This window comes from Harpia harpyja, chromosome 7 (genome assembly GCF_026419915.1).
Source record: "Harpia harpyja isolate bHarHar1 chromosome 7, bHarHar1 primary haplotype, whole genome shotgun sequence".
Taxonomy (NCBI): Eukaryota; Metazoa; Chordata; class Aves; order Accipitriformes; family Accipitridae; genus Harpia; species Harpia harpyja.
Genome location: NC_068946.1, coordinates 8,163,420 through 8,186,564, shown reverse-complemented (window position 1 = coordinate 8,186,564; position 23,145 = coordinate 8,163,420). Strand labels below are relative to the sequence as shown.

At 54.0% G+C, this 23,145-nt stretch overlaps 2 protein-coding genes across 2 annotated transcripts in view; both read left to right on the top strand.

Moving 5' to 3' along the window:
• Positions 1-13,481, top strand: part of IGSF21 (immunoglobin superfamily member 21) — a 39,668-nt gene extending 26,187 nt beyond the window's left edge. The window contains exons 3-10 of the mRNA XM_052793295.1: positions 3,458-3,579; positions 7,621-7,739; positions 8,067-8,182; positions 8,455-8,902; positions 12,245-12,330; positions 12,560-12,752; positions 12,847-12,885; positions 13,220-13,481. Of these exons, the coding sequence (XP_052649255.1) occupies positions 3,458-3,579; positions 7,621-7,739; positions 8,067-8,182; positions 8,455-8,902; positions 12,245-12,330; positions 12,560-12,752; positions 12,847-12,885; positions 13,220-13,293 (1,197 nt within the window). The 3' untranslated portion in view covers positions 13,294-13,481. The remainder of the gene's footprint in view (positions 1-3,457; positions 3,580-7,620; positions 7,740-8,066; positions 8,183-8,454; positions 8,903-12,244; positions 12,331-12,559; positions 12,753-12,846; positions 12,886-13,219) is intronic.
• A 4,494-nt stretch (positions 13,482-17,975) lies between these two features.
• KLHDC7A (kelch domain containing 7A) lies at positions 17,976-21,837 on the top strand. The gene has a single exon (XM_052793545.1). The coding sequence runs from the start codon at positions 18,726-18,728 to the stop codon at positions 21,132-21,134; it is 2,409 nt and encodes an 802-aa protein (XP_052649505.1). The 5' UTR covers positions 17,976-18,725; the 3' UTR covers positions 21,135-21,837.
• Positions 21,838-23,145: the final 1,308 nt, after the last annotated feature.

The window sequence follows — 23,145 nt, the reverse complement described above, 5'->3', positions numbered from 1 at the left end:
CTCGGTGCATGGGGATTGCAAAGCATTTTGCTCCATCGAGGGGCTCATCAGGCCAGTGCCTACCCAGCAAAGACCCCGGGGCTCCAAAACCTGTGGCCATGGCAAGTAGGGACCGATGCATTACAGATGTTGGTGCTGCTCGGAGCTGCCTGATCGATGGTGACAAAGCACAGTCCCCGCGGGGGCTTCCTCTGCCACTGCCCATTAGGAGAAATGAGACGTTACAGCTCCGGCCGGCGTCTCCCGCGGTGGCTCCGAGCGGGAAATGTTGCTGGTGACAGTGATAAAGTCATTGCTCGCAGCAGCATCGGCTCCAGGGGAGGGGGAAGACGGGGTGGAGGAGCCAAGCGAAGGGCACCCGATGTGCTGAGGCTGTTGCGAGCCCTTCCTACACTGTATGATGCTGCTGGGAAAGCCCAGAGCCTTGGCAAATTTGGGGATGCTGGTTTGGGGATGCTCGGGAGGAGCAGGGCTGGAGGCACCGGGATGCTATTTTTTACCTCTCGCTCATGGAAAGCATCTCCCAGAAATTTGCAGCCCCCTCCAAATTTTCAAGCCAACTCAATTCACAGCAGGTTGTGCCTCTGATTTATAAACCTGTTCCCCTTTAGGGAAAAATCTTGAGGTTTACGGCTGCAGAGAAATTCTCTAAAATCTGAGCAAAGCCGCTGATGGAGAGATCTTGGGCCAGTAACTGCGAGAGGTCTGACTCGTGCCATTCATCTACACGCTGGCTGGGTTGTCTCGGCGCTTCAGAGATGATAATTTAAATGTCAGTACAGGGAACTCTTTTAATTCCTCATGCTCAGGCGGGGAGAGAAGGTCACAAGGATCAGCACAGTTTATTGAACTCTCTATTACTGCTGGGCAAGGGCATCACTCCGGCTCCGGGGAGGCAGCGGGGAACCCGGGCTGCGCCTCCCAAAATTGTGTGACCCTTTTGTGATATCGATTTGATTGTGCATGTGGTTTAGTGATGCTGGAGAGGGGAGTACCGGCATGGGTGCTGCCGTTTAAGGGGATGGAGATGGGTCATGGTGCTCATTCTGGGATCAAACCATCCAGGTTTGGACAAATAAATCAACTACTCTGTATTTTGGGAAGCCAAATTTGCTGGTGGTGATGTTTTGCGTGGCTCTAAGCAAGGCAGGACTGAGCAGTCCAGCAAGCTCAGGTGGGAGGAGGGATTTCAGGCAGCTGAGCTAAATGCAGATACTCGAGCGAGCTGGGGAGAGAGGCAGAAAAAAAGTTTTAAAAGGGGGTTTCCAACATGATGCCTTTCTCCCAGCGGCTGCAACATAGCCTTGGACACAGCCTGGGGATGCTGCAAACCCCAGTGCTACTCCCCCAAAGCACGCTAAGCATTGCAGTCACCCCTCGCAGCCCCTTTAGGGTATTTTCCCTCTTGCTGTAGCAAGTGCTTGTTGCGTTTCCTTGGAGGAAATGGTGTAAATTCAGCCCCAGGAGGAGGGTGCTTGAAAGAGTCTGGACCATGATGCCCCATGTCCCAAGGTGCTACGGAGACCTCCTGTCCCTTTACAACCCACTTTGTCCTCCAGAAGCCCTCCCCTCCTCTCCCCTTGGTCCCCAATCCATCACTCCCTGATGCTTATCTAACTCGCCGAGCATCCCGGCAACAGGCTCCAGCAATATTAATGGTGCCAGCGTATTTTGGGGACAGCGAACCACCGGGTCGCCGGCGAGGTGAGAGCGACGGGGGGAGAAGCAGGAGGGCGGCTGCCTCTGCGACAGCGGGAAGGAGCAGGAGGTTAATGTCTCCCCACGCAGTGGCAATCACCGGGTTTTTGTCAGGAATAAGATTTTTACTGGGGTTTATAAATAATGCAGCAGGCAGCCTCGGGTGGCCTGAACTCGGCTCTGGTGCCTTAAACATGCCTTTTCCTCTCCTCCCACCCCTTTTTCCTCCCACTCCTTGGTGTGGGCACATAATCTGGGGCAATCACTGTTGGATGCTGCCAAATTATCATCCTTTTTTTCCCCAACAAGAAACGTTGGGCTTGGCCGCTCCCGCACCCCCGTGGGTTCACCAGCAACTTTAGATGTAGCTCCTCTCCAAAAAAATTGACCCCAGGGCACAGATAAAAGGCTGAAAGTAGGTCTAATCCCTGGAGAGAGACTATTTTCTATGCGTCTTTTCATAGGAGCCTATTAACTGCCTGTAATCCCCTGAGGATGCGACCGGGTTGCGGCATCTTCCCTTGCCGTGCATCCTCGGGAATGTGACGGGTCCGGTGTGGGGTGGGGGGTGAGCAGCAGCGCGAGAGATGCTTTGAGCTGCAATTTTCCTGTTCCCATCCTCAGATCTAATTTGGTGCTTTCCTGCTTTGCCCACATCTGTCCAGATGTGCTGGGGAACTCCTGTGGCTGCATCCATGGGTATCACCTCCACCGCTCCCCATCCCTTTCCCCTGAGCATCCCTCCTTGCAGCAACCGCTCTGTTGCATCCCCCAAAATAATCCCAAGAAAACCCTTGGACATGATACATGAAGAGCTTCTCGATCCGGGAGCAGCTGCAAGGTTTCTTCCCAAACCCACCCCAGGGCGTAAATAAAAGTCGGGAAAAATCAAACGCGTCCTTGAAAACTTCCCCTCGTTCCCAAGGCTGGAGATTTACAACTCCAATAACTCTTCTTGCAGTTCTTTATCCCGCGTCCGTGCCAGCATGTATTTTCTTTGCAATAAAAGCCTCAGCCTCGGCGAATAAATTTGAAGAGGTGGTTTTAGTGACAGCTTTTTTTTTTCTTTTCCCTTTCCTTTTTGCCACAAAAAAAAGGAGGAAAAGAGAAAATTTTGAGTGAAAGTTGAGTTTCGCCCAAGCGGGGAGAGAAATGCTGGGTGAGAAGAGTGGGGTGTCCTCCCTAGAGATGCTGGTTTTAGGGGGGGTTAATCCCCAAAATCCCCTTCTCCTGTGCCTGGCCTTTTAAAAAAAAGAATATTCTAACCCTTTGATGGATCGATCTGAGCTGTTCTAGCCCCAAAATGCCCATCACCCCTCTGCATTACTTTCCTCTGCCTTTTCCTCCTTAATTTTTGTACTAAACTTTGCTCCTCGCAAGAGGGGGAGATAAATCTGAAGGCACAGGGGGACACAGGGAAGAAACAAGTCCTCCCCAATCCTGAAAAGAGCCTTTTTCCACTTAAAAATTACAACCCCAGCGAGCAGCTGGACATAGGAGTTGGTGATACAAAAACTGGGCAGAAACACGCGGGTTTTTCTCTTAATCTCAGCAGGGTCATAATAAATAAATAATAGTTTTAAATCTTAAAATATTGCAAATAAAAAGATTGCAAATTAAAAGATAGCAGATAGAAATATTAAAAATAAAAATACTTTTAAAATAAAAATACTTTTAAAATTAAAAAGCAGGTACAAAGCTGCTCGTGCATTTGCAAAAGTGACCATGGTCATCTCATATATGGGGGTTTTTTTTGCAGGTCACCGATGGTGGCACCATCAAGCAGAAGATCTTCACCTTCGATGCCATGTTCTCCACCAATTTCTCGCACATGGAAAATTATCGGAAGAGGGAGGATCTGGTCTACCAGTCCACTGTGCGGTAAGTCCACCCCGATATCGCCTCCTTTGGCATGCCAGCTGCTTTTTAATGCCTATTTTTAGGAATTTTTTCCCCATTTTGGGGCAGTTGAGGGTATTATGGCAATACTCAGCATGTCCTCTTTGGCTGTCGGTGGGGATTCATTGCATTGCAGAGAAATTATTGTCCCTTAATGTGCCGACACCAAATATCTGAGGTCTGTCCCTAAGGTCCTGCTTGTCCCTAGGGAAAAGGCGACATCAGTGGAGATTTCTGGGGTGAAAATGGGCAAAGAAAAACAAGGCATGGGAAAAAAAAAAAAAAAAAAACAGGCGGTGTGGAAGCTTGTCTTTGCTTTTCTTCCAAGTGCGAAATCACTTGCAGGACTGTCAGCTTTATTACTAATTACACACTTGCTTTATTGCTGGTGTTATAAAAACAAAACTGGAGCCTGAAAAAAATGTCAGGGGGAGGCTTAATTCAAGGCAAAGAGGCTGGTGTGAAGTATTTATTTTTCAAGATTTTTTTTTCTTTGTTTCCTTTTCAAATTAGAATTTGCTAATCGGATTTCAAAGCTCATTTTTCCCAGTGTGGGGTAATAAAAATTCTGTGTATGGTGGGGAAAATACAGTCGTTTCCTCGAGGTGATATGATGCTTTGCACCTGCAAATGTCCGTGTACAGGTTGGAAAGGGCTTGGCATCCCATCGGATGAGCACGTGTGCAAGGGTGAAATTCTTTCTAATTCTTTGGAATTTGAATTTTTGGGGGTTTTTTTGCTGTTTTTTTCTGCTACAGTCAGAGCTATTTTTTATTATAAGCAAGAGCAATTATGTTAGATGGCTGCATGGGATTAAATGTGAATATAGAGTGGAGAAGAAGCAGGAAAACAGAGCTGGAGGGATGATCAGGGGTTGCTCAAGGGTTGCTCAGGAGGATGCACAGAGCTTGCTCCTCCAGGGAGGCTCTGGAGATGTTTGGGATGCTCAGAGATTGCGCGGTGGAATGCTCTGAGGATGCTCAGTAGGGTCAGCAGTTGCTTGGGATGCTCAGGGGTTGCTCAGGATGCTCAAGAGTTGTTCAGGAGGGTGCATAGGGCTTGCTCAGGGGACACTCAGGAGATGCTCAGAGGTTGCTCAAGGGGGTGCTCAGGGGACGTTCAGAAGATGCTCAGATGATGCTCAGGAAGGTCAGGAGATGCTGAGGATGCTCAAGGGGATGCTCAGGCGATGATCAGAGGTTGCTCAGAGGGATGTTCAGGGAATGCTCAGAGGATGCTCAGGAGGATGCTCAGAGGTTGCTCAGGTGGTGATCAGAAGTTGTTCAGAGGGATGCTCAGAGGATGCTCAGAGGATGCTCAGAGGATGATCAGAGGTTGCTCAGGGGGATGCTCAGGAGGGTCAGGGGATGCTCAGAGGCTGTTCAGGCAATGATCAGAGGTTGCTCAGGGGGATGTTCAGGAGATGCTCGGGGGCTGCTCTGCTTCTCAAGCTTTTCTTCCCCACGTAGCACGGGCTCCGCTCAGCCACTCACTCGGTTGTTGTACAAATTTCTGACACGACTAATTATTGTTTGGAGGACGTTTTGGCAACTTCACAAACAGATTACACATTCCCTAACTCAACAGCCTTGCTTTCCTGCCATAAACCCAGCGGTTTCACTCGGCACTGAATTTGGCTGTTGCTCACCTCTAGCAGGAAGCACCGGGAAAGTCGGGGAATTAAACCAGAATAAAACATCCCCCCGTGCACGGAGCGAGACATCCTGACCACAAGCATCCCTTGAGCAAGGGACAAGGACATTGCACGTCCCGGCGAGGCAAAGCAGCTGCTTTTTTTGGCTCAAAACCCTCCGTTTTTCTCCCTTTCACCACATATTGTAGAACTAATAGAATTTGCAAGCAGAAAATTTTACCGCCCTAGGACCAAGCACTTAAAAGCATTGGTAATCGTCGGCACGGCGCCGGCAAATCGTCCGTGGAGCCGGGGATGTTCGCGGTAAAAGTCTTTTCACGCAGCTGTTTTCAGAGGAAAACAGCAACATGCCTGGGGAGAAAGGACCTATTTCTCGGAGGGTATGAAAAGAGCTTGTTTTTGGAATTGTTGGATTGACGCCTATTTTTGGTGGGGGGGTCCTGCCTTATTTGGGGCTCTGGTGAAGAAGAGGAGCAACATTGGGAAGGGTTTGGTGATGGGTCCGTCGCTTCCCAGCCGTTTCCACTCAGGTTTTCTCTCCCTTTCATTTTACCCTTCTGTATTTTCATCTTTTTTTTTTTTTTTTTTTAAATCTTTGTAATGGCACGGTCACGTCGGTGCCGTCCCACGGAGCGTTATCCCAGGCGGCACAGCTCTTATCTGCACGGCACAGAGGGCTGCTGGGGCTGCCTCTTTTCATACCGGCTTTGAACGCCGCCTGCTCAGATGTGAAGAGCAAAGCCGGGAGATATCCAACCCTGGATTTTTTTCCCATCCTCTGATTAAAAACCCACCCTCGTCGAATAAGGCACTGCTTTATGAATATCTATATAATTTTTTGCCTTATTTCCAGCATGCTTAGAGGACGCAAAGGACATGATGGGCAGCATTTTGGCTTTGCAGGGCTGGGGGGTCCCCTCTTTCTGGTCCCTACTGCTCACAGAAACATCAAACCGACCCAGTTAGGACCATTTTACACCCAAATCTGCATGCAAACCCAAAGGGCTTGTCCTTCGCAGCGAGGGGCAGCCTCCGAGATGGAGAGGGTCCCCAGCTTGGCGGGGACCGAAACTGCTCCTGCGTGCTGCTAACAAAGGGTGTGGATGATTTCCCACTCTGTGCGTGGGTAGTTAGAGGCTGGAACAGATGGTGGAGGCTTAGTTGAAAGCGTTGTAGCCAATAAAAAAGAGCTGCCAAGTGACTGTTCGCTTCGACAGGGGCTTGTTTGTGCTGGCGGGGGGCTCACACAGTGAGGAGGAGGCGTGGGAAGGCAGCCAGGGGCTTTCCAAAAGGATCAGGCAAACCAGCGCAGGATTCCCCCCATCCCAGCTGGGGAAGCCCTGCAAGGCGCACGCCTGGGTTTGTCCAGAAAAGTGGGGGGTTTAAGCTGGGGGAGGGTGGCTTGCCGGGTGCTCCGTGCAGGAATTGCCCCCATCCTTATTGCTGTGGTGGGATGCTGCCGGCTGGCGAGGTGGGATGCTGCCGGCCAGCAAGGTGGGGTACTGCCGGCCGGCAAAGTGGGATGCTGCCAACTGTCGAGGCGGGATGATGCTGCCGACCGGCAAGACAGGATGCTGCCGGCCGGTGAGGTGGGGGTGATGCTGTCGGCCGGCAAGGTGGGATGCTGCCGGCCAACGAGGTGGGATGCTGCCAGCCGGCAAGGTGGGATGCTGCTGGCCAGCGAGGTGGGATGCTGCCAGCTGTCGAGGCAGGATGATGCTGCCAGCCGGTGAGGAGGGATGATGCTGCTGGCCAGCAAGACACAAAGCTGCCGGCCAGCGGGGTGGGATGCTGCCGGTCAGCAAAGTGGCTCCTTTGCAGCTGGCATGAGCATTTCCAGCTCCCGTAGCACTGATCCTTTTGCACATCTCTTCCTCTCCTGGTTTTTTTATATCTATATAAAGAATCTAGATAATATATCAATTGAAGCATGCTCTGGGTTTGCTTCGAGTTTGGGCTTTTGATGCTTTTTATCCGCCACGCTTTGCTACAGCTGTTGCATTGCCCAAGCAGCCTGTAATGTCCGGTGCCGAGCCTTTAACATCGGTGTTTCACAGGCGTTTAATGTCCATGCTTCGCGGGTTTTTGCTCTCGGCGGTGCCTTTACCTCCCGTACGCTTCTCCTTTCGATAATGCAATTACTTACCCTCCTGAGGAGCTGTCAGTGCCGGTAAACTCCAGCTGCTAAACCGCATTACACAGCTCTCTTCTGCAGCCTTTGCAGTTATTAATAGTTTATTGATCCCCGTCGCTGGCAAAAGCAACCCCCTCCGATGCTGTGATATCCGAACGCCGAATGCTGCATCCCCTGGGAAAACGGGGATGGGATGGAGGGGGAACAAGTAATGAGTCCTGTCTCTCCTCCCCAGCCTCCCCGAGGTTCGCATTTCGGACAATGGTCCCTACGAGTGTCACGTGGGGATTTACGACCGAGCCACGCGGGAGAAAGTGGTCCTGGCCTCTGGGAACATATTCCTTAACGTGATGGGTGAGTGTAGACCCCATCTGGGTGGGACCGGTGGGGAAAGGGCTGCGGAGTCTCAGGATGGGGGGACAGCAGGGATTTGGCTCATTTTCCCATCCCCAGGGATGGGAATGAGGATGGGGACAGGGATGGGGATGGGGACAGGGGTGAAGATGGAGATGGGGTTGGGGATGAGAATGGGAATGAGAATGGAGATGGGGATGAGGATGAGGACAGGGACAGGGATGGGGACGGGGATGAGGATGAGGACAGAGACAGGGATGGGGACGAGGATGGAGATGGGTAGGTGTCGAGGATGCCATGCTAATGCCCGGCTCTGCTCCCCGGCAGCTCCTCCAACATCCATCTCGGTGCTCGCTGCTGACACGCCAGCACCCTTCAGCCGCTACCAGGCGCAGAACTTCACCCTGGTGTGTGTGGTCTCCGGTGGCAAGCCTGCTCCGCTGGTGAGCCCCCAGGGGGTTTTATCTTTCATATATACATATGAAGCCAACATAAAAATATGTATATATAAAAAATATATAGCATATATGTGCTGCTTTTGGAAGCAAAATAAAGCAAATAGCTGCCTGCTACCCAAATCTTGCCCTGCAGCATCTTTCTGTGGGGACCTTAGGAAGGAGCTCCATCCAAAGCTACCCAAGGGGATGGGATGCTGGGGATGTCCAGGGTGGTGGCTGTCCCCACTGGGCTCACTGTCCCTTTTGCCCCCATGCAGGTGTACTTCAAGCGGGACGGGGAGCCCATCGAGGCCACTCCGCTGCCGGAGCCGCCGGCCGGCACCGGGAGCTGGGCACCCCGTAACCTCCTTCACCGTGACCTGGATGACACCAAGGTGCCGAAATCACTGGCGGCCGAAGGGGAGGTGGGAGGTGGGCGACCCCTGGCCACGGCGGACCCCCCGCGGGGGCTGGCGGCCGAGCGGGGTCCTGTCACCGAAACCATCCCTGAAACGGTGGTGAGCCGGGAATTCCCACGATGGGTGCACGTGGCAGAGCCCATCTACTATTTCCGCCACACGCACGCGCCTGTCAGCGATGGGACGGTGGAGGCGCGGGCCACCCTCACCTGGACCCTGAACCCCCAAATCGACAATGAGGCGCTTTTCAGCTGCGAGGTGAAGCACCCGGCGCTCTCCATGCCCATGCAGTCCGAGGTGACGCTTGGTAAGCACAGCCACTGCGGCCAGGTTTGGAGGGGGCAGGGGGGAGCGGTTCTTGGCTTATTTTGCACTTTTTGCCTATATCTTGCAGATTTTTTTTTCATTTTTTGGCAAGTATTTTTTGCTCTCTTTTTTTGGCAATTTTTTTTTTTTTGCATTTTTTGCCACTTTTTGCTTTCTTTGCAATTTTTTTGCTAGTTTTTACTTTTTTTGCAGCTTTTTTTTTTTTCACTTCTTGCACTTTTTTGCTTTTCTTTTGGGGGTTTTCAGGCACCCACGGGCTGAAGCAGGGTGCCACAGGGCCATCAGGCAAGAGAAGGGGTTTGCTGGGTGTTGGAGGGGAGGAAGAGCATGGAGGGGCTATGTGGGGCAGGAGGGGGTGCAGGAGCAGGAGGGCAAGGGCAGTTTGGGGTGGGTGAACCGGGGCTGGGTGCTAGGAACAGGGGTGCTTGTGGGGAGGGTGCCATGGAGGTCTATGGGGTGCAGAGCGCCTTGTGCATAGGGGAGGTAAGGAAAGTCCTCATAGCCTCAGGGTGCCCCGTAAAGGGGAGCGAGGTCTGGCCCTGCAGAGGGGGGTGCAAGCCCCCCCCCCCCAGCCATGGGGGATGCTATAGGGTGGGTTTGCTGCGTTGACAGAGGGCTGGGGTTGGGAGGGGGCTGTAGGCTCAGGCAGTGGGGATTTGGGGTGATGTGTGGGGCTGGTAGAGGGGAATTGAGGTTCCTGGGATATCACAGCAAGGCAGCAATGTCAGTGGCAGGGTAATGTGGGCGCAGCCCTGGATTTTTTTTGGCGGGGGGCTGTGCTGGGAGAAGTCCCCTCAGTGAGAAAGGGATAGGTGTTTGTCTATAGGGGGGAGGCATAGGACCAGGGCAGGGGGGACAATGAGGGGCTGGTTCGGGGGGAAGCCAGCACTGTGCTGGGTGTAGGGATGAGCAGGGAGGGAGGTGTTAGAGCTGGGGATGGGAGATATGTTGGGTGACCTGGTGTTTGGTGGGTCTTTGCCTTGGTTGCCTGCAGGGCAGGTGGGAAGGTGGTAGCCCCTTAGTGTTACCTCCTATGGGGTGTAACTCTGGGAGGGGATGGGACAGAGGAGCTCCTCTGGTCTGGGGTCATGTTGGGGCGGGGGGGGCGACAATTTCACCCCATAGTGATGTAGCCTCCATCCATCTATACCCAGTCCCAGGAGACCTGAGGACATGCCATGGACCCCAACTCATCCCAATGGGGATTGCTGGCGAGGGGCCAGGCTGGCCCCTGCACAGGGGCAGACTGTGGGGCTGGCAAGGCCCCAGCTGTGATTGATAGGGTGGTGGGATTGAAGTCAGGGCCTCTGGGCTGACTCCCAGCATACCCAGGACCCTACAAGAGCAGAAGCTCCCCAGGTGACCATGGGAGCCAGTGAACAGGTTAGATAGTGAGGGGGACCCTCACTTTTGCCCTACACAATCTCCCACCCTGACTGGGCAACTTACCCCCTGGTAAGGCTGGGTCTCCCCTACCTTCTCCTGGTTCCCCATCAGAAGAGGCTGAGCTCTCCGCTGGGGCTGCCCCAGCTTCAGGGCATCCTCCTGCGCAGGCTGCTCTAGCCTTCCTCCCCTTGAGCTGGGTGGAGAAGACTGGGCTTTGCTCCTGGCCAAGTAGGGCACTTGGCTCGCTGCATCAGCAATGATGCACCATCTCCTGGAGAGCTTTGCCTCGTTGGCTTTCCACCCGTCTTTGGCGCGGGATTCGGTGTGCACCAGCCTCTCAATGCTAGTGCTGCGTCTCTTCAGCTCATCAACCACCCCAATTAGTGGGAGGTTGGCAGCAATGTGGAGGTCAACGGGAGGTTGGCAGTCAACAAGGAGGGCAGCAGCTCTCTTGCTAATAGAAGGCCCTCCATTATCCGTTCGTCCCTACCGAGCATTAAAGCCCTCTCCCAGCATACAACTGGCCAAAAAATAACCTAGAAGTCTTGCATTTTCACACCTTCTGTTGCTCATCAGGCTTAGGTGTCTACCCTCTGGGGCTCCTAATGAGGCCAAGACCTTGATGGCCCCCAGTAGCTCCAATACCTGTAATGGCAAAGCTCACTCCACACTGCCCTCACAAATCCACAGCCCTCCTCATCCCCTAAGATGCCTCCAGCCTATGCACCTCACTGGGCATCCCACCACCACCATCCACACCCAGTTTTTTGGCACCATCACAGCACATGTCCCATTAACCCCCTCCATATATCTATATAATATATATACACTCTCAATAAAAGCCATATTGAAACCAAGACAAACCACTTGCTTCAGTACCAGAAAATATTTAGGTACAGAGCATAGCATGGTGTAATCACCTGCAGCCCATCACTCCTGCTCCAGCACCCGAGGGCCAGATCCTGCATGGATATAGCAGTCAAGGTGCACAACCGTGGTCTCTGGTGCGTGTCCATGCAGAGCATCCTGGGGCATGGATGCCCTTTCCAAGGGCTAACGCCCATCACCGCAGACCAATGTGCTTTCTGGTGGCTCTTTGTCCCTTTGTGTCATGCAGGGGTGCTGTCCAGGCTCAGCCTGTCCCATCCATGGTGGCACTTGAATATACAAAAGATGACACACCCACTTTTGGCAAAGCACAATCTCCCTCCTGCCCATTTTCCCCTCTGAGTCTGCAAAAGGCTCCTTCCATGCAAAGACCAGGCAGCTCCTGGGGCTGTCCCATTCCACCCATGGCCCAGGAGGGACATCCACACAACCCTGACCCAGCTGGGAGCAAATGACAGACCCAGCATGGTGTCACCCCACCATGGTTGGTTGCATTGCTGCTTCTCCCCACAATGCACCGGGCAAGGGCACCCCCAGTCTGGCATGAAAAAAGGGGTCCCCTCCTCTTTACAGGGCTCTGCTTGGCATTTTGTGCCAGCAAGGCTTTGTGGCTGTCTCCCATGCTAACAGCACTTGCACATGGCTCACCGAGGCCACCTGGTCCTGGGGGTGCTTTTCTGAGGTGCCCACCTCCATGGCTTCAGACCGACCTGATCCCTCTTGACCCCTTTTTCTGAGCAGAGAGAGGCTTGATTAGGACATATGTCCTTCACCACCAATGCATTCCATTACAGTCATCTATCAATCTCACAGTCTTCCCGTTCATCCGCCTGCAGGGTCCTTGCCTACCTATCTATCAGTCATTTGGACATCCATCAGCCTGTCCATCAATCATGGAGCCATCAGCCCCCCCCGGGCTGGCACACGCCATGCCACCCCCCTCGCCACGATCGTTCATCAAATCATCATTAACCCCAGCCAAGGGCACCCACTGGCACCGGGAACCCCTCGCTCGACTGACATCCCTTCTCATTCCCTTCCCTTGCAGTTGCTCCCAAGGGCCCGAAGATCACGATGACCCCGACGAGAGCCCGCGTCGGAGACACTGTGCGGATCTTGGTGCAGGGCTTCCAGGTCAGCATCCCCATCCACCCCCATCGCCATGGGGCGATGCCGTGCCAACGGACAGCCTTGCGTCTCTGCCAGCACTTTATGGGGTTGGCTTGGTGGCCTTGGGTTGCATCATGGTCCCTACATTGGTGCACCCCTGGACATTTCGGCTGTACCCTGTCCTTGCTGCAGGTGCAAGACAGGGTTTGCTCACTCCCTATGCCCATCTCACAGCCCCCCCATCTCCCTGCAGAACGAAGTCTTCCCCGAGCCCCTCTTCACCTGGAAGCGGGTGGGGAGCCGGCTCCTCGATGGCAGCGCTGAGCACGACGGCAAGGAGCTGGTGCTGGAGCGGGTGCCGGCTGAGCTCAACGGCTCCATGTACCGCTGCACCGCCCAGAACCCCCTGGGCTCCACCGACACTCACACCCGGCTCATCGTTTTCGGTACGACGGCACCGTGGGGGTCACCCCTCCCTCCACAAATCCTTACTGATCTCTCCCCCCAATAAAACCAACTCTGCTATTTCTTTCCCATTAGAAAACCCCAATATTCCCAGAGGAACAGAGGACTCCAACGGTGAGTGGTGGCACCAGTATTTCAACCCAAAACCCCCCAGGGAGGGAAGGACCGTGCAGAGAACATCTCTCCTTGCATTGCCCCAAGCCCTTAAGCATCAATCCTTGCATCGGCCCAAGCCCTTGCCCTTGGCAGCAGGGATGTCCTTGCACCAAAAGGGACCCTGCGGATGCTCCCCACAGCATCCCTGACCTGCTGCCCACCCCGCACAACCTCCGTAGCAAGTTCAGGAGGGAAATCCCCCCCAAAAAAGGTGGTGACCCCGTCCTGCTTTGAACCCAAACGGCGAGACATGGCTCCCTAAACTCCCCATCCCTTTTCTCCTTCTGCCTAGGTTCACGTACCGGCCACCGCAGCTTCAGACTAGTTTTGGCGCTCACCCTAACAGTGATCCTGGAGCTAACGTGAAGCTTCGCCTGCCTCTTCCTCCTCCTCCTCTTCCTCCGTATGGCTCCACCCGGCATTTATACCTCTGTCAATCGGTTCTCTCGCTCTCTTTCTTTTTTTTTTTTCTATACTATTTACAGTCTCAGTCTCTTTCTGTCTGTGTCTTGGCTTCCTCAGACAATTTAATTAAAAGGAAAAAGAAAAATCTCCCCTGGTAGAAGGCTGTGCTTAATGTTTTGCCTCGTGCTGGGGTACTCAGCACTGTTTTGGGGTACCCAGAGGCTTTGCAAGATCTTGGAGGGGGGAGTCATCTATGATGCAAGCACCAGATTTCCCCTGGAAAAATCCATTTACATCATTCCCACTGCACCAAGCTGCTCCAGGTCTCAGCTCCCTGGGGTAAGGACCACACGTGTCCCCAGCATGAAGGATGTCGGGGACAAGCCCTACTCAGATTGCATGCACACGGACAGCGGCGCTGGGAGCCCGAAAGCCGCGGATCACCGACCTTATCCGGACCTCACTTGGGGCAAATCAACTTTGCTGGAAGACAGGCGCCATGCATAACACTTGTCCTGGGCTGGACGGTCAATCTTTAGTGACAGGCAGCTCCCAACCCAAAATGTCAGCGCTCACACATGAGTGGGCAGCACACATCCCATCGGGCAGCACCGGTGTGGAGGCATCAGCCGAGTTTAAAGCACTGCACCCACGTTTGGGCTGTGCCACCCTCCCCATCCCTCTTGGCTAACTGTCACCATGGAAACAGATAACAGTCCAGCGTAGCCAGATCCTGGCCATTCCTATGGTACCCTATCCCATCAGGCACATCCCGGTATGGCATTAATTCTGCTGCAGGACAGCTCTTTGCAAAAAACCAGGTGGTTTTGCCCCAATCCTGCCCAGTGCTGGAGGATGCCGGAGGTTTGCCTGGCTGCTTTCCCTCCCTGTGGTGCCCCGAGAGCATCCAGCCCCGGGCCAGGATCCCTGGGGAACGGATGCAGGGGGGAGAGGAGCCCAAGGACGGGGCAGTCCCCTGCCTTTTCCTCCGGGAACTCTTAATCCTAGAGGATTAGCCAGCAGCCGTGTGGCGCTTCATCTTTCCAAAGCCCCGTAAGAGTGCTAAGCATTATTATTACTATTATGATTAATTATTATTAAGCAGATTCAGTCCCTACCATGCTCTGTTGCCAACCTCGCTGCAAGCAATTTCCCAGCCTCAAAGGAGATGAACAAACATGCAGCAGCTCAGGAGTTTGTTCCTATATGCAAAAGCACATGGTTTTATAATTTGGGCTGGAAGAAACAGGGGACAGATTGGGGCTGGCTGGGATGTAAGAGGATCAGCGGCTCCACTTTCATCCCAAAGCAACAGTATCTGAGTATCCGGATCCCTTCAGACCAGCTACCCGAACCCCTGCTCCCTCCCTGACCTCTTTTACTGCTCCAGCCCATTGCACCTCCCTGTGCGAGAAGGGAACCTTCATTTTTTAGAGTAACCTTTATTTTTTAGGGAAATCTGCATGACTCAGTTTACCCCCATGCTACTGAGCAGGCAGGAGAGCCCTTCACCACGGTGTCGATGCTTCTCGCCCTCCTCGCTGGATTGGAGATGCTCCAGGGGCCTCATCCCAACGTGATTAAACAACCATTAGGCGCTTCGAAAAATGAGGATTTACAGATGCCCAAACCTCCATTTAAATGCAAATGTGGCAGTTTTAGCCTGGAACCGTGGAAACAAGGAGCATTACAGCAGCAGTGCCACCGTCATCCGGCTCTGCTTGGTGTCATCTTGGGAGCAACGTGACCTCTCCATCCAATGGCTGGGAGAGGACCGGTGGGTCCTGTATCCCAAATCCACCCCAGCATGTGCATTCAGGATGCTTAGCTCTTTCCCCGGCGATGCTGGCATGGTGATGGATCAGGCGATAGGCTGGGACTTTCTCGCCACTAGCACAGCCAAAGCAATGAGTGAGGGGACACAGGGGTCTCTCCTCATTTTGGGCAGAGATCCTGAAAGCTTTCCCAAAGTCCCCGCAAGCCCCGGGACACAAAGAGATGCCATCCCACCAAAGCAGTGATCCAAAGAAAATGATCCCTGCCGCGCTGGACCCTGCCTTTACCTCCTGCCCCCTTTCATCCTTCACCCACCACCTACCAGCCCTGTTTCCCCATCCCCATCCCCCTTCTTACAGGTAATTACAAAAGACATCAATTAAATCCCTGGGTCCCCCCTACCACACACCCTGTTGTTTGAGGACCTGGCAGTGAATAATGCAGGAGGCTGGAGGGGGAAGAGCTGCTCAGGTTGTTTCATTATTGATGAGAGATGACAGATCCGCGGCTGACAACCTGCCTAAGAGATATGATTAGCTTGTAAAAAATTAATCGTGCTTCTTAGGGATGACGCCAGCTGAAAACCCCAAGGAACGGCGTTATCGATGTTCCCTAATTTCAGGGGACTTTGAAAAGGTTTTAGCAAAATTTGGAAGAGGCAATTACATTCAATTAGAGTCATAAGTGCCGAGACGTCACTGCTGCTCGGAGCTGCCATGGCCGCATCCCCTGCTCCCCTACACTGCCCCTCGTCCTCCTTACCGTAAGGCAGAGGTAAATATATACATTTATACGTCAGACCTGCATTTTTGCCACAGGGATCCTCCTTCCCGATAACATCCCCCGCAGCTCAAGCTCAGCAGTCAGGCTCTGGTCCCTCCATCCTACCATTTGTGAAGGCAACAGCAAGCAGAGCATGCTGCCTGCCAAAAACGCCCTCGCTTCCCCCTGCGCTCCGTGTTTCACCCTTCCAAGGTCCGTAAAAACCCACTGATGACGAGGAGAACCGCGCTCATCCTGGCACGCACCCAGAGTCTGGGTTTTGGCAGCCCAGCTCTGCATCTCTCAAGGATGTGGCACATCCAAGCCCCCAGCCCTTTGGGATGTTAGGGTGGGGGACATGAAACCAGGGATGCTGTGGCTCGATGGGGCTGGGAATGCCAGCGGGAGCAGTGGTGGACTTTGCTCGGTGCTTGCCCTTCCTCCCCCACCTCATTACCGGGCACAGTTACTGCCGTGGCCGGGTTCACAGGGCCACCAAACACATACATAATTCATACTTCCCAGCTCACAAACGCAAGGATCTTTGCAGATCTACTTGCAGATTAAAAACTGTGTCAGGGAGAAATAAAGAAACCTGGGGGTCACAGCCGTGCGTGGGTGGCCAGACCCGTTGCCAATTAGCTGAGCCCTGAAACATGTGCCCAGCCTTGATGCACATCCCTGTGTACCCCAGCTCCAGCCTTGGCTTCAGGACCCACTGAGTTTGCAGGCGGGAGGGATACCCCTTTTCCCAAGGTTTTGGCCAGACCAAGCCCTACAGTAATAGATTTTGGGTCCCCATGCCAAATAGGATGGAGGGGAGCAGCTGGGTGGGTTTTGGCTGGTGATGCTTTGGCCCCTGGCACAAGCTCAAGATGCATCCGAGGGATGCATCACACCAGTGTTTGCCCTGCTCCAAAGTCCAGCTCTTAATCTAAATATCCTCATTCCTCCAACCTCTTCATTGCTGCGTTTCCCCACGCTGCACCCATACAAGGTGACAACTTGCTGAACATCCCCCTAAAAAACGCTGGTGGGCTCTCCCTGTTCACAGCAGGGTTGTGCGCAGAGGTCCCCAACTGCCAAGCCAGCATGGGGACCAGCATATTTGATGTATATGTATATATATATATATAAAAATATGACGCTATTTAGCACATTGTCCTCCACCTAACGAGCGTCCCTGGCAAGTCTAGTGACAGATATACAACCACCCCCCTCCCCTTCGGCACCACCACAGTCCCCATGCGAAGCCATCAGGTGAAATTCAGTGCCTCAGCATTGGCACGGGGACATCTCGGCACTTGCAGTTGCTGAGGTACGTGCCCCAGGGAGGTTCAGATGCTCCTCCCCATCACAAAAGGCAATGCCTGAGCTCACGCAACGGCTGGTGAAGATCAGCCGCTGCACAGGAGGTGGTTTGGGAGGCTGCGGACACCGGGTGTGAGCTCACAAGCACCCACAACCCATTAAAGGCCCACGGCAAGACCTCCTCCTACCACACGTACCCATGACCCATGCAGTTGGGACCCATCACACCCACACCTCATACAAGGAGTTGTTTTAGCATCACCTGGGTTCATTTCTCTGGCAAATCCCATCAGATCAGGACCAAGCTAGCGGGGAGCAAGTCCCTGCATACAAACAGGAGCAGCCACCCACCCCCACCCACGTTTAGGCTGTTTCTTTGCTGCCTCGTAGGACCTCATTTCTTTATGCATCTCTCAGCATGCGAGACGTTCCCCTCGGGGAAAAGGAAATTAATTTTATCCCTTTGAATTCAGCTCGCTTAGCGGCGGTTGTGGAGGGATGCCATTCCCCAGGCCCCCTCCTTTCCCCCCCCTCCCCGCGGTCCAGGCGTGGGGACCTGGCTGCCTTGGGGACAACAGGGACAACAATTCCCCTAAATCTTTGAAATTCAGATCAGAACCAGACACATTGCCGACATCTTTCCAGAGGGAGAAAGACGCAAGCATGACACTGTCTGGCATCCTGCGTGCCTCAGTTTCCCCACAGCGACTCCAGTTCCCACAGACATCCGACATGCAGCAGTGCATCACTTCGAAACAACTCACATCTCTCCCATCCCAAATATTTTCCTGGTCTCGATGCTTTTGTTTACTTTCCTTAGTTCACCCCTCTCCCTATGCACACAGATGCAGGTCTCTGAATGCAGCGGCTACCAGCTGCAGTTTTACTCCTGCCTTTATTTGCTCTTTGATACTGGATTTTTCCCCCCTCCCAATGCCCTCAGCTCCTTTTTCACCAGCTCTTTAATTCCCCTGCCACTTCCAAGCTGGCCTCAAAGAGACCCCAGAAGCTTTCGGACTATTTCCCGTCACCCTTCATTAGCTAGCGTGCCGCAAACGAAGGCTACCAAGTTAGTCACCCGCCTCTGCCGTGGAGCAGCTGCTCGGTGTCAGACCAAAGGTCTGCCCGGCACCGGGCTGCTTCTCCCTCCCTTCCCTGTGCCTGCAGCCAGGGATGAAGGACCTTTCCTAGGCAAAAAAAACTTATTTTGCCCTTCTGTTGCATGATCCCTTTTAAACAGCAAAAGAAACAAGGAGGTAACGCCAACGGGCTGCTTGGAGGAGATACTTTTCCTCCCTTTGTGCTTCCTTTTGCCTTTCTCTGAGCCTCTCTGTTTACCAAGCTAATAAAGCCGGCTCTGTGCTGCCAGCTCTGGGCTGCACCTTTTCCCTGAAGCCCAGCCCATCCCAAACATGCAAAGCTTGTCCGGAAACCTTCTGCCAGCTTTGCCCATTCAAAGTCACCTTGCCCCAAACCTTCAGCTCCACGCTCTGGGCTCGCTCGGCAATCATTAATCGGCTTCTCCGCATTCCCGGCATGGAAAAATGCCCCAGCGAGTAACCCTGCCCTGGCAGTCCGACATGCAGCTGGCCGGCAAGCTGGTCCTCTCCGCCGCCGCTCTGCTCCTCCTGACTTTGGCGTACAGGTTTTATAAGTCTCGCTCGCTTGCCGGGGGCAAAATCCCGCCGGCTGACACGGGAGGAGAGCAGAGGGAAAAAGCTGCCCGGGATGGGGATGGCGACGGTGCGACAGGTCTGCGACGGAGGAGAGTGTTTGGTGGGGAGGTGAGGAGGGATGGCAGGGATGGACAAGCAAGCGGTCAAGCAAGCGGCCGTGGGACATGGCGCATGCCTCCCCAGGGGGATCGAAGTCTGCCAAGGGGTGAGGAGGAGGAGGAGGAGGGAGAGGAGATGGTTTCTAAACCAGGACTGACTCACAGCAGAGCAGGGATGGCCAGGAGGGGAAGCGAGCTGGGAAGTGAGATGGGAAGTAAGTCAGGAAACGAGCCAGGAATTGAGCTGGAAAGTGATCCGGGAAGCAAGCCAGGAATCGAGCCGGGAAGCGAGCTGGCAAGCGAGCCAGGAAGCGAGCCGGGAAGTAATCTGGCAAGTGAGCCAGGAAGCGAGCCGAGCTCTTATGACCCTGGGGACGCAGCCGAAACACTGAGCAGCCACAGGGAGGAGGGCACGCTTGCACCAAGCACTGGGCTTTCCCCAGGGATCGCTAATGCCCAGATGGCAGGTGATGGATGCGCCCAAAGCATGGAGCAGGATTTGGCTGTTGGAGGTGTGAGCCGGGAGGCCAAGGGGTGCTGGGGGATGGTTCAGACCCTCAGCGTCACCTCGGACCTGGGTCTAAAAATGACAGCAAGCAGCGCAGGGTCAGACACCTCCTACTCTTTCTCCTCGGTTGCAAAGATCCAGGTGGAGGAGAACTACCTCCCTGAGCAGCGGGCAAAGGATGGGGCCAGGCAGCCGGTCTCTGGCCTCAAAGGCAAAGTCTACGACTACTATGTACAGTCCATCTCCCAGTCCGTGTCAAAGAAGAGGTGCCTCCCCTACATCCCTCTGGGAACATCCCGGCACTGCAGCTTAGAGCAGGTCAAGGAAAAGCTGCAGAGCTTTACAACCCAGGAGGCAGACCCTGCCTCAGCAATAGAGGACCCCACCACCTCCTCCATAGTTCCACCACCTACGGGGAGCTTGGAGATCTCCCCTGAGTCACCATCGCCTGGCCGCAAGGACAGCATCCTCCAGATTGCCGACAGCCCCCACCTCCAGCTGCCCATGGAGGGTTTTGGGGTCACGGTGCCAGCCGGCACACCACCTGCAAGTCCCCGACCAGGGCTGGTGGCCAGCGCTGGCCTCTTCCAAATGCCACCACCCACCCACCTGGACCTGGGGAACTGCTATGAGGTCCTCTGCACAGCCAAGGCGCAGAAGCTCAGCCACCTCCAGGAAGCTGCCTACAAGGTGATGAGTGACAACTACCTGCAAGTACTGAGGATGCCCTCCATCTATGGCCGTCTCAACGCCGGTGAGCGGGAGCTCATCCTGCGGCAGAGGATGAAGGGGAAGATGTACATGGCTGTGGCAGACATCAACATGCAGGAGCCTGGCCTCCAGACCAGCCGCCTGTGCTACTATGATGACGGAGGGGACTGCTGGCATCACCTCTGCCACGTGCCACCAGAAGTGGTCTCCCGGGGGTGCGCCATGTGCAGCATGTTCAACTACCTCTTCGTGGTGGCCGGCTGTGAGGGCACAGGCCAGATGCAGAGACCCTCCAACCGTGTCTTCTGCTACGATCCCCTGACCAGCATCTGGAGGGAGATCTGCCCCCTGAACCAAGCACGGCCGCACTGCAAGCTTGTGGCCTTGGATGGCCACCTTTACGCCATTGGTGGCGAGTGCCTCTACACGGTGGAGCGCTACAACCCCCGGCAGGACCGCTGGACCTTCACCGCACCCCTGCCCCACGACACCTTTGCCGTGGCCCACACGGCCACAGTGTGTGATGGGGAGATCTATGTGACGGGGGGCACCTTGCGCTACATGCTGCTGCGTTACACCGCCCGCTCGGACAGCTGGAGGGTCACCCTGGCCAGCGGTGGCAAGGACAGGACGGCCGAGATGGTGAGCGCTAACGGCTTCATCTACCGCTTTGACCTCCACCGCAGCATGGGCATCGGTGTCTACCGCTGCAGCGCCAAGGCCAAGCTATGGTATGAGTGTGCCACCTACGCCATGCCCAACCCATCCGGCTTCCAGTGTGCCGTGATGGGCAGCCTGGTCCACTGTGTTGGCCGGCGCTTCCACATACGCTTCTTGGCTGACCACATCTCACCACGCTTTGGGACCAAGGAGCTTCAGCCCTTCCCATCACCCCGCGGCAGCATCCTCCCAGCTGTCCTGGTGCTGCCAGAGGGAGGGACGGCGCAAACGCAGGTTTGAGGGATCCGTGCTGGGGTCTTACGCAACGGTGGTGGTGGCTCAGATGTGACACGATGGTGAAAGCTGGTAGAAGAAGCCACCAGCACTCATTGAACCACATAGCATGGGACCAACACTACCAGGGCAATGTGACCCACACCTACCATCAAGCAGGCATCCTCCCAGTCCCTGTAAGTAAGGAAGGAGACAAACTGTCCTTGAATACTACCAGTAAACCCAGCCTTGAGGACACAAGGAAGAGCAAAGCAGGAGTTGGGTGGACTCGTTTGCTTAGAGGTATTTAAACATAGGCGTGCTTGCTTGGATGCAAATAAACCACGGCTCGCTGCAGGCTCCCAGCTGTGCACTGCCCGATAAGTAGCTGCTTTACACACCGGGTGTTTAATATTGACCTGGACATGCAACACATGGGGGATTTTAGGGTGGAGGAACACAGCAGGGAGGTTTGCTCCCTAAGGAGGTATCACCCAAAGGTCAGCCCCATCAGCATCAAGCCAACATTGAGCCTTCAGGCTTGACCGCACACATCACCCCAGGGCTGGAGGGTGGGGGCCAGAGGGCATTGCTCCTACCAGTGCCTTGTTATCTGTTACGTTCTCCTCAGCACAGAATTTTATATCTATATATATATAATTTATATGCACACGATGTAAATAGGCACTATAGATTTATAGACAGCTGGTCTTAAATGAAATTAAAGTGAACATTTGGTAAAATTAACCACAGGCTACTGTTGCGCATCATTTCAAGCCGTAGCCAAACCTAATGGGAACAAAGAGGCCGATGCATGTTTTACATCGCTAATTACTACACAAACAACGTCTCTGAGGAGGCAACCAAAAGCAAACCAGGGCCTTGGATGTGAGCAGCCAGGCTTTCATCCCCTTTCCGCAGGTTTCACCGACCTCACTCTGCTGTCTCCATGTCCTGCCAAAAGCCTACTTTGGGTAATTGTATTTTCTTCCCCTCAAATGGCTTGTCATCCATCATCTGTCAGCCCCAGACGGACAAAACCAGCTTCCAGACGGACAAACCCCTCCCGTACCTGCCTCCTCGGTGGCAGCAGGTCCTGAGCATGAAGTCACGGATGCGCTTGAAGTGTTTGGAGATAAGAGATGATGCTGGAGCAGCCCACAGTGTCACCATTTACGCCTTGCTGCTCATGGTGGTTTAGGAGAGCTCAGGTTAATGTTCTCTTAAAGTGCTCCCAAAAGTATTTATTACTTCTCTCGGTCACTGCCTAGAGGCCTCGTGTTTCTGCCTTCAAGGGCTTCCTATGAAGGTCAGTGGCATCCACCCATGTTAGGAGACCTTGGGAGGCTGCATTAATTAACCCTACCTCTGAGGTTTGCTCGTTAGCCATAGCACGTTGCTTCTGCTGATGGAAGATGGGTGATGCACCCTCTCCCCATGCTAAAATCTGCCATGGTCCAGCCTCTTTCACCCATCCAGGGGCCACCTCTTCCCACCCCAGGAGGACCACCCCACTGACGACGTGCCAGGACTGCAACCTCCTGCATTGCAGCACCTCTCTATGCTGGGATGCTTGGGCTGCTAAACCTTATGACTCAAAAAACCTCCTTATTATTATCATTATTATTTAGCTCCTTGTTATTTAGCTACCTCAATAGCCGGCGCTCAGAGCAGCAAGCTCTATAAGATGGGTTCACACATGCTGCAACACGTCTTTACTTCCCCCTTGGCAAAACCCAGGTACCGGCTGCTCCACCTGAACAACCCAGCCCCTTTGCAACCTGCAAAAGCCTTTTGTCCCCATCAGCATCCTGGCTTCATGCCCTTTGGCATCCCTGCCATGGCAGGCTGGGTGCTGGGGAGCAGAGGACACACTGGCTGGGTGGGAGCTGGGCAGCTGGAGCCCTTCCAGGTGACAGCCTTTTTTTTCATGCCCAGAGAAGCTTTCCTGGGATCCTGCCCTTCTCACAGTGCCTCTTTACTTCCGCTTAATATTTCACCTTTCCTTTAACTCCTTGCTGCCAGGCTGCAGTCTCAA